The sequence below is a fragment of the Dermacentor silvarum genome, chromosome 5, assembly GCF_013339745.2.
Source record: "Dermacentor silvarum isolate Dsil-2018 chromosome 5, BIME_Dsil_1.4, whole genome shotgun sequence".
NCBI lineage: Eukaryota > Metazoa > Arthropoda > Arachnida > Ixodida > Ixodidae > Dermacentor > Dermacentor silvarum.
The window spans coordinates 174,994,606-175,006,078 of NC_051158.1; the positions used below are offsets into that span (position 1 = coordinate 174,994,606).

At 49.2% G+C, this 11,473-nt stretch overlaps 1 protein-coding gene across 4 annotated transcripts in view; it reads right to left on the bottom strand.

Moving 5' to 3' along the window:
- The window catches only part of LOC119454597 (protein 5NUC-like), a 141,468-nt gene extending 130,236 nt beyond the window's left edge, over positions 1–11,232 (bottom strand). Inside the window, exon 1 of one of the 4 annotated variants that reach the window (XR_007466724.1) lies at positions 10,844–11,232. Coding sequence is in view for 3 of the 4 variants with exons in the window: in XM_049666907.1 (XP_049522864.1) it covers positions 10,844–11,173 (330 nt within the window). In the remaining variant the exon portion in view is untranslated. The remainder of the gene's footprint in view (positions 1–10,843) is intronic. The other 3 variants (XM_049666907.1, XM_049666906.1, XM_037716489.2) reach the window with 3 other exon arrangements.
- Positions 11,233–11,473: the final 241 nt, after the last annotated feature.

An 11,473-nucleotide genomic window follows, 5' to 3' on the forward strand; every position in this document is an offset into this window, starting at 1 on the left:
TGCTTTAGAGTTAGCGCTGTCTGCGAAATATGAACGTTTATGTACTACCTAAATTTTCGCAGTAGTACAAGAAACTCATATGAATAGTCTTCATCAAGAAACCTAAAATATGCGTTATTTAACGCTTTCCAAACCTTCTGATTCAAATTTTTCTGATGGACTACTGTCATTTGTTTACATCGTCTGTAACTGCAGCTTACATTCACTAAACATTACCACGCAAAAGACAAATAATACTGGAAACTTACGCAACTGCGTGTATTTAGGCCGCGTTAACACAGAAGGAGTTATATTTTGTAAGAAGCCAATTTGGAGACGAATAAAAGTTGTTGCAGCGCACATGCTGCGCGTACTCTCATCATGTTACTACTATCTAATAAAAGTAAAGTGTACAAGAATTGCATAAAGCCAGCATCATGACAAGACATGTCATTTAAAGTTTGATGATAACAAAGAAAGTTCCGAAAAAGCTAACGACCACTCTATAACTGATAGGCATACGTAACTGGTATGCGTAGCGCCAAGAGGCAGAACAGCTATATGGATTAGAAAGCACGTGGGCATAGCTGAAATTCTAGATCAAATAAAAGAACTGGACTTGCGCCGTTATTGTGAAGAGTAACGCAGCTGTATTTGATTAACAGAATGCCTGCAAAACGAGCCGTAGCATATAAATGATAGAAGTGGATTAGGTTTAGGAACGCTGGTAAAAAGGTCACAGTTTCGCCCTAAGGGCGAAGCAATGAATGCGATAGCAACACAGCAATGTCATACGAAGTAAGGCGAGCGGCTTTGGTAGCAATATGAATTGTAGTAAACATCAGCCGATTCAGTAAGCAGGTGTGCTGCGGCGTAAGTAGACCGACATGAAGAGAGACTGGATGACCACGAGAAGGCGCGTGTGAAACGGTGGTGTTGATGAGAAGCGCTGCCCGTGGGCAGCGCCTGCGAAGGGACACACCTGTAGCGCTGCACTGCCGATCTGGGCAGCATTGCATGTGTAGCGTGCGTTGGAAAATGTGGCCCGACTATCACTAACTGTGTTGTGAGCGCGCACAAACAAACATGAATAGATCACACTGAATGACTGCAGACAACGACTGTCGAAACGCTGGCAGCAAGCGCATATACGCCGCAGCGGGCGAAGGTACGTGCGGTCTATCGCTTCAACGGAAACTGAGCGGCGAATGCACAGCGCATAAAGGTCAGAGCCGTATGGAGATAAGAGACGGTGCGGGCAAGCGACGCGTGCGGTTGTTGGCAGAGTAGAAGTGCGCCTCCCCCCACCCCGCTCCCTCCGCCGCTCACTTCCCGCTGCCTTGCTTGCGCATGGAAGATTGAGTGCGTTCGCTCTCCGTGACAGCGTACGTGCCCGCACGCTTCCGCTCGCGCATACGGCGCGCGGCGAAGATTTTACTATACGGAACCTCACGGCGATGGCGACGCCGACGACGACGGTGACGGCGACGGCAGAAATCCGGTGGAAGTGTCCATATAATTGCTATCGCAATAATAGGAAACTTGCAGGCAAGACTGGATCAGCAGTCTCAAATGAGTGTTCTTTGAACTGTCGCCAGGGCATTTCAGAACCCTGCGCTCGAGTCGCATAATATTGTTACGCGAAGAACGAGTCAGTAAGACGGGCAACTATTTACAGGTTGTATTTACAACAGCGGTTGCAGCGCTGACCGGTTAGGTTCACAGCACGAGCCCAGCTCGTTCTTCCTCTTCTTTTCTCGAGTGATGGCGCCCGCGCGCCTCGGTCAAACAATCAAATACCACACGCGTGTAGCATAATCCCCCGGCGGCAGAAGCGACGTCCCGGAGCGTCTAAATGTCATCACTGGGAGGGTGATACTGCTTCAGTCGTGTAACGTGCACGATATCGCTGAACTGGGAAGCAGATGGGGCGTCAGGGGCGATCTCGTGTGTGACGGGAGTCACGGCACGAAGCACTCGGTAGGGGCCTGTGTAACGCGACAGCGGTTTTTCTGACAGGCCGACCTGACGCGACGGAGACCATCGAAGCACCAAAGAACCAGGCGGGAAGTGCACGTCTCGGTGTCGCTGGTCGTACAAACGCCTTTGACTCTCTTGGGAGTTCAGAAGGCGGTCACGGGCAATTTCCCTTGCGTGAGCAGCGCGGGCGACGGCATCAAGTGCATATTCACTGGTGGGTGCCGCGTGAACAGGGAGAATTGTGTCGAGGGGCAGTGCTGGTTCTCGGCCGAACAGGAGGAAAAATGGGGAATAGCCGGCTGTGTCGTGGCGCGAGGAATTATAGGCAAAGGTTACAAACGGCAGAGTGAGGTTCCAGTCTGTGTGGTCTGAAGAGACATACTTCGCGAGCATGTCTGTGAGAGTGCGATTAAGACGCTCCGTGAGGCCATTAGTTTCCGGATGGTATAACGTGGATAGCTTGTGCCTCGTGGCACAGGACTGCAGGATGTACGCGATAACTTTTGACAGGAATGTCCGGCCACGGTCTGTGAGAAGTTGTCGCGGAGCTCCATGTAATAAAATCACGTCGCGTAAAAGACAATCGGCAACATCTGTGGCGCAGCTTGTAAGGAGCACTCGGGTGATGGCGTAGCGCGTGGCGTAATCTGTGGCCACAGCGATCCACCTGTTCCCAGAGGTAGAAAGAGGAAAGGGACCAAGTAAATCTAAACCAACCCGAAAGAATGGCTCCACGGGAATGTTGATTGGTTGTAGGTACCCAGCAGGTAGCGTCGATGGTGTCTTGCGTCGCTGGTATCTATCACACGCAGCTACGTATCTTCGAACGGAGCGAGCAAGCCCAGGCCAAAAGAAGCGTCGGCGGATCCGGTCGTAGGTACGTGACACACCGAGGTGAGGTGACGGGCAGTGGGGAGGTCGTGAAGTTCGTGGAGAACAGCCGAGCGAAGGTGTTTAGGGATCACAAGAAGTAATGCTGGGCCGTCGGGGTGAACGTTGTGGCGGTAGAGTACGCCATCTTGAAGTGTGAATAAGCGAAAGGAACTGTCGGCAAGTGGAGATTCCAGGCGGTCAATGATGACACGCAAGGACGGGTCACGGCGCTGCTCGTCGGCGACATGGACCAGTGTAAAAACAGAGAGAACGCAGGCGTCGGTGTCAGGCTCAGACGTAGAGGTCGGGTCTTCGACTGGGTAGCGAGAGAGGCAATCTGCGTCCTGGTGTTGGCGTCCCGACTTGTACGTCACTGTGTAGGGATATTCTTGTAGTCGGAGAGCCAAACGACCGAGCCGGCCAGTATGATCCTTGAGCGACGAAAGCCAGCACAGCGCATGATGGTCTGTGATTATTGAGAAGGGCTTGCCATATAAATATGGGCGGAACTTTGAAACAGCCCAGACGAGAGCAAGACATTCGTGCTCGGTAATCGAATAGTTGCGCTCTGCAGTTGTCAGCAGTGGCCTAGCGTAGGCTATAACGCGGTCGTGTCCGTGTTGGCGTTGCGCTAAGACGGCACCAATCCCATAACCACTTGCATCGGTTCGGACCTCTGTTGGTGCGGACGGGTCAAAGTGGGCCAAGATCGGCGGATTAGTCAGAATCGTGATAAGGCGTGAAAACGCGGCAGCCTGAGGGGAACCCCACGTAAAAGGCACGTCTTTCTTCATAAGTTCTGTGAGTGGTTGAGCGATTGCTGCGAAATCTTTCACGAACCAGTCTGAAATAAGAACAGAGCCCCACAAAACTCCGGACGTCTTTGACAGACTGAGGTACAGGGAAAGCCGTTACTGCTCGATCCTTCTCGGGGTCGGGTTGTACTCCGGAAGCATCGACGAGATGGCCGAGCACTGTAATCTGTCGGCGCCCGAAGTGGCACTTCGATGAGTTTAATTGGAGCCCAGCCTTGCGGAAGACGTCAAGGATGGCTGCAACGCGCTCAAGGTGCGTCTCAAATGTAGGAGAAAACACAAGGACGTCGTCGAGGAACCAAGGGAAGTTGACCATTTGAAACCTTGAAGCAGAGAGTCCATCATCCGTTCGAACGTGGCTGAGGCATTGCATAAACCGAACGGCGAACCTTAAATTGGTAGAGGCCATCTGGAGTGACGAAAGCGGTCTTTTCTTGATCTTGCTCATCGACGGAAATCTGCCAATAACCAGATCGAAGGTCAATGACGAAAAGTATTTGGCACCGTGAAGACAATCAAGAGCGTCGTCAATTCGTGGTAAAGGGTAAACGTCCTTCTTATGATTCGGTTTAGGTGGCGGTAATCAACGCAGAAACAGCCACGTGCCATCTTTCTTTTTGACGAGCACGACAGGCGACGCCCAAGGACTCGACGAGGGCTCAACAATGCCTTTGGCGAGCATCTTGTTTACTTCCTGCTGAATAACTTGCTGCTCTGCCGTGGACACACGATACGGTCGGCGGTGAATGGGAACAGCATCACCAGTGTTTATCCGATGCTGAACAAGGGACGTCTGACCAAGTGGGCGATTTTCAGTGTCAAATATGTCACGGTAAGAAAGCAAAAAGCGATATAGGGCGGCTGCTTGGCCAGGGGCGAGGTCCGGAGCGACCATGGGACGTAATGGGCTGTCGAGGTTCAAGGCATCCTGCGGGTAATCAGGAGGATCTGGAGACGCGTCGGCTGCAAAAGCAGTGACGTGGTCGTCTGTCACAGACCGGAGCGTGGCCACCACTATGCCTTCAGGTAACACTTGCTTCGTCAAGCCAAAATTGATGACGGGGAGACACATCCGATTAGCGGCAAAGGTAACGACGGAGTGTGGCACAGAGATGTCGCGCGCCAGGAGGACGTCACGAATAGGTGCAACGACATAGTCGCCATCAGGCACGGTTGCCGTTGAGGCCAATTCGACGGAGGTTAGGGCTTTTGGAGGTAACCGAACAAACGCTGTAGTGCAGAGGGTGTTCGGTTGTTCGGGGCGAACGTCGGAAACAAGAGGAAGCTCGAGGCACAGCGTACCGGTGGAACAGTCGATGAGGGCAGAATGCGTCGTCAGAAAGTCGAGCCCGAAGATGAGGTCATGAGGGCAACTGGTCAGCACGGTGAACAGGACTGGAACGTGGCGGCCAGCAATTCCTACGCGCGCAGTGCACATACCACTGACGGCAACAGTGGCGCCATTCGCAACGCGTACGGCCCGAATGATGGCAGGCGTAAGAACTTTTTTGAGGCGACGACGAAGCTTAGCGCTCATTATGGACACTTGGGCTCCAGTATCAACCAATGCCTTGAATGGAACACCATCCACGTCTACGTCAATTAGGTTCGCGTTCGTGAGGAGCGTCAGCGGAGGATTTGTACAGGACGGACGGGATGCAGCACTAACTCCAAGAGCTGCATGGCCTAGTTTTCCGTCCGGCGGTTTGGCGAGGAAAAGCGGCGAGGTTGGGGTGACGGGGAGCGACGGCGTTGAGGCGACGGTGTTGAGGCGACGGCGATCGCCCGGAGGAGCGGCTGTCAGGGGCATCAGAAGTAGAGTACGGACGGCGAGGTGAGTAACGGCGAGCGTCGGCGTATGGGCGAGGAGCAGGGAATGAGCTCCAGTACGGCGGCATCCAGGTGCTGCGGCAGTTCGGGATACGTGACCAACTCGGTGGCAGCGGAAGCAGATCGGTTTGTCGTCGGGGGTACGCCATTCAGCAGGATTGCGTGGTCGGGGAGCGAAATACTGGTCGTTGAAGGATGTGGCCATGGGAATGAATGCCGAATCAGGTCGGGAGACAGAGCAGGCGGTAGGGATGCCAAGGTTTGCAATTTCTTGCCGCACAACTGCTTCTATAACGGAAATAGTAGGGGCCGCTGGGTCAAAGGTACCGTCGAGGGGTCGTGGATGAAGTGGGGCCGGACTCGCCGCTTCAATATCACGGCGAACGATACGAGTGACGTTCTCTTGAAAAGGTCGTTTGGCAGGAAGAGCGGAGGAAGATGACGTGGCAGGGGTGTTTGGGAGCCGGGAAAACTGTGGGACGACGCGGCGGCTTTTGGCTACCTCCAAGCGGCGGCATTGTTTGACGATGGCGTCGACAGTAGAGACGTCGTTATAGACGAGCAAATTGAAGGCGTCATCCGCGATGCCTTTTAGGATATGGCCCACCTTGTCAACCTCGGTCATGTGCTCGTCGACTTTCAGGCAAAGCGCGAGCACTTCCTGTATGTAGGCGACATACGATTCGGTCGACGACTGGACACGGGTAGCAAGCTCCTTTCGCGCAGCCTGTTGGCGACCTGACGGGTTGCCAAAGAGGTCGCGAAGCCTCTCTTTGAAAGTGTCCCAGCTGGATATCTCAACCTCATGGGTGCGAAACCAGACAAGCGATGTCTCGTCCAGATAATATATCACTTTGGCAAGCATGATGGTAGGGCCCCAGTGGTGGCTTCGGCTAACACGCTCATACATGCTGAGCCAGTCGTCGACGTCAACGCCATTTTGGGCGGAAAATGTCCCAGGATCACGGAGACTAGGAACCGTAACGTACGTTGTGGTAGGCGCCGCAGGTGTAGGTGGCGACGGCGTGTTTCCATCGGAAGCCATGGCTGAGAAGACGATGGTGCGGCCGCTTCGGAGTTCCGTGGCGAGGACGGGGAACGTTCCACCTCCACCACGATGTTACGCGAAGAACGAGTCAGTAAGACGGGCAACTATTTACAGGTTGTATTTACAACAGCGGTTGCAGCGCTGACCGGTTAGGTTCACAGCGCGAGCCCAGCTCGTTCGTCCTCTTCTTTTCTCGAGTGATGGCGCCCGCGCGCCTCGGTCTAACAATCAAATACCACACGCTTGTAGCAATATAACATTGTTTGAGAACGCCGCCGGCAATGCAACACAGCCACTTTGTAGCACAGTTTCCTTTTAATTTCCTGACTTGCCTTGCTCATAGGAAAATACGACCACAGAAGGTTGCTTTAGCCGCTGCTACCAATCATTTGTCGACATTGTCTGCGCCTCTTACGTTTATAGCTTGCCAATTCAATAAGTTAGCTATCTATTAGGCCATCAGCATAAGTGGCTTCATTGGCGAGAAGCCCTCCCTTATATCTTCTTTTATGGCGACATTTAGTTCAAGAAAACAAAGTAATGTGACGGAGGGAATGTGGTGTTCTCTTATTCTCCCTTATAGATGTTGTATTTAAAATTTCTTTCTCTACTTTAGCTCTTCTGTAGGTCCTTGAATGCTCTGTAGTACAGTTGCACTAACCTTGCGCCTACGTGTAAACAGTTGAAATAAGGGTGATAAGGGACCGACGCCCATAAAAGAGGTAGCTAAACTGCTTGCCGAAGTTTTCGCTATGGTTGATGCACACCACAGCCTGAAAAATGAGTTGCAAGAGATCAATCAAGTGGTTCAGTTCAGGTATAGCCACTTTGAGGAACCAACGAATAGCCTTGAGACGAAAAGAAAACATAAAGCTACTCTAAAGAAAGACAGTGCCGCACTGCGCGTCAAGGCATTGATGCAGCACGCAGTGAAATAATAGGCTTCAAGCAGTGCAGCAGACAGCAAAACCTTGAAATCAAGTGCCTCCCACTAAATAAAACTGTAGACCTGGCTAACAATATTACATCATTTGCGGAAAAGTTCGCATGCGCCAATATCTGGATGAACTTGATGTCGTTCATAGAGTGCCTTCGAAAGAAAAAATCAAACCAAAAGTTGTTGTGAAATGTCGCTTACGCTCAACCCGAAACCGTATTCTTCTACTAGTAAAAAGAAGGAAATAAGCCCAGCAGATTTTGGATAAGAGGGCGATGGAACTGTATATATAAACGAGCATCTGTGTCCACAAAATTTTATTGGGGAAAGCAATATCGAATAACGTGAAAAAAATGGGAGATGTGTCTGGTTCTCAAATGGAAAAGTACTTCCTAGAAAAGCCCAAAACTCCAACGTCATCCACATTCGTTGCGAAAAAGACCTATCTCTCAATTGCTGAAACAAGATGGTTTGTCTGTAAGGAATGTCCTCACACAGTCGACAAGTTGGCTTGTAGAAGCTGCCACAGTTTCATCCATTGTAATCTTCGCAGCATCCATAAAAACATGTACCATTTCTGTGCGCTAATATCCTCGCATTCCTTGGTATTTAATAACATAACAGTCTCAGAAACACGGCTAAAACAGGATAAAATTTGTAGTATTCCTGGTTACAATTTCTTTTCCACTACAGGACACACATCCAATAGAGGTGGTGGTGTAGCCTTATCTGCAAAATCTGCTATGCATTGTACCCCTTCTCTCCGATTACTCAAAATCATATTCATCCATGCTTGACATCATTGTTACCAAATCCCAAAAATGAAGCTATTGCAGTGGTTATCGTGCTCCCATTAAAAAAATACCAGCCTTCATACATCATTTTGAACGGATAAAAGCATGTAAATGGGCTCAACCAAAAAACAACGATTAGATACTTAAAACACTGTCATTCAGAGTACTGTGACATGTTGTCATCATACAGCTTTCATAATGTTATTTTTGCACCAACGCTTGTTACACCAAAATCGTCTTCTTGTTTCGACGATATTTTAGGCAACTTTGACATTGAGGGCAGTGTCAAAGTGAACTGTCAGAACTAAGCAAAAGCCTAAATGAGGCAATAATGCTGTCCCCAGAAATTCATGGCAAGAGATATTACAGAGCACCAATTTGCCTATGCATGATAAACACATTTTAGAACAAATTAAGACGAAATACTTTTGCATTCAACACTACCAATGCACAAAAACAGTGACTATTACCTACATCAATTCAGATTGGCTCGTAATACATTTACAGTGCTCATTTGACTAAGAACAAAGTAATACTAAATAAAATTAATAATTAGAAATCGGGCAACAGACAAATTACATGGCGTATTATAAACTCTTTTCTTAAACCCTATGCAAACTCTTACACCATGCCAGACTTTGAGATCATGTGGCAGAAAAAATAACTGGAGTATAGAACCCGCCTCAAACCTCCTTTTACAACAGTGTGTGTAATTCGTACGGCTTTAAGATGAAAGCAACCTCGTCATAAACGTTCCCTTCAGCATTTTCCATGCTGTTATCACCATTTTCCAAAATTTTCAACGCCACTGGGGCGCGCAACTGGCCCAAAATCATGCGCCTCCATCGAATTCTGCGGCCCGTTCGCGGGAGCCCAGGCTCAATAGCGGGCCGTGCGCATCGTGCGCAGCTGGCGGGTGAGGAGAATCGAGCAGGAAAGCGCGGCGGGGAGGAGAGTGTCGCTACTTTCAAATTATCAAGGGGTTTTAGGTATTCCGCACGGCCTGCGCCGCCGCGCGTGCCCACCGGGCCGCAAAGCTCCGGGGGGGGGGGGGGGGGGGGGGGGGCGTATAGCGCGCGGCCAGGCGCGGTATCTGGAGAGCTATCTGCAGCTGGGGCAGAGTTTTTCCTGCGCAGTGTTTTCGCGGCTTAGTTCGTTTGATATGAGCAGCGGCACCAAAGTAGTCGCTTACTGCTTCTGCCGCGCTTACTGACTACAGCGTTTTGACAGCCAGTTTCCACGGTCATCGAGTGAGATGCGTTCATGTTTGCTTGTGCGCGCGTGACAGCATGCTTGTTATTTTCTTAGTATGCCTATGTTTACATACAACTACTGTCCTCACTTCGTCCACTAACTTGCTATCGCAATCGATGCTTCCCTTTCGGCTGAAACTGCGACTTTGTGCATTTCGTCCCTATCCGAAATGCGACCACCGTGGCCGGAATTTTGATCACACGATGGAGGGCTTAGAATTGAGCATACCCAGTGGAACATATCCGACGACCATAGTTGGCGTCAAAACGATTTATTGAAGATCGGCACATGCCCAATGGTACATGCCAGTGACGTCAAATAGGCTGATTGAAAATCACCTCATAGCCATTTATCGAAGTTGGTCCAACCTTTGGTTTTGATCCGTGCTCCCAAAGCGCAGCAACCCTACCCATTAGACCATGAACTAAGCGGAGACACAAGATGATGGCTACACGCTTAGAAGAACAGACAGACAAGCAGAATATGACCAGAAAATGCGAGAAATATCCCAATAATGGTAATCGTGTGACGTAGTGTGACGTAGCATTAAAAACCACACGCAAAGTTAGCTATAGATCACGCTGTACATTTACAATATCCTGATTTTGTAATATGAAAGCTTGATTATTTACTATATAAGTTATCCATCATGCTACGTTAAGGATTTTCCAATCTCATTCGTTGTGGATAATATCTCGCTGCCGGCTACATATTTCGAAATTCTCTAATTTTTACTGTGATTGGTGGTCGAGCACATGCTCCCTTCATTGCTCCTGTAACAAACAAGCCAATAGAATGCTCATGTACGATAGTAATTTCGACATGCAGCTTGGCTTCTTTCACAGAAAGATTTACAAGAGATTAGCTCCCTATTTGTAAATATATAATATCTATTAGGAAACTCGCAGCACTTGTGATGCTAATGCTGATATTAAAATTCAATTTTCTAAAAGAAATAGTCAGGATAATAAGCTATGAAAAGAGCTTGACTGTGTGCACATCCCTCAAGCCTCATAGGGTGTAGTTAAAATGAACATATCATTAGGCGTATGCAATAAAAGAATATGGATGACACTAAAATTTGTCTTAGTAAGGGAAAATGAAACATTCAACTTTCATCTACAGTCTAGCTAAGAACTCCGTGGCCTAGATGTCTAGCAGAATATTGTGTTATTGCAGAGACACGTGGCAATGAGAGAGCTAAGGTCCTCAGAGCCCAATGAAGACATATTCTACCTCAAAAGGCCGAATACGAAGATAGAGCGTTAGATTCTCTGCGCGCAACTCGTTCAAGTTTCCATCTCCTAGATGCCAAATACTGCTTCCCACTTACCTCATTTGCAATTCTTGCAACGCCCCCATAACATTCACTTTTGTTGCGTTGTCTATCGTTACACTGCACACCACGCTTAGTACTTTCCAGGATCCGCGAGTGTATGTCGTTGGTGTGCAGGATGGTCATGTTGAATGTTGTACCCGCGTCACCGTTCTCTACGCCAGCGCTATCTCTAGACACCAAATCAAATGTTGAATGGGCGGCGTCGGTCGCTTTAGACGCGTCGTCGTTGGATACTGTGTCCACATTTTCGGTATCTTGAGGCCTTCCGGAATGTGGAAAAATGAGGAGCGCCGCCACAAAAGCTGTGTAAAATTTTAGTAGCATGGCTTCATGTAAAATGAAGGAAGGAACTGATGGCAGCAGGATACAAGGTGTCCGCCGTGGCGTGCAAGTGACCGGCCCTAATGGACGAGCACACGTGAGGCTAACATGTTATATTGATCGAGTACGCTCTTGTAAAAGTTCACTGGCTATCCGCTTCTAACGGATGTTTTTCGTTTTTGACAAGTGAAAGTAACTGAGAATCTAGCAGAAAAGACGTCACGGTGTCTCTTTATTCTTTATTTCGAAAAAAAAAAATTCGCGAGAAAGAAAAACACGCTCATCACTCAAATTTGATATTTT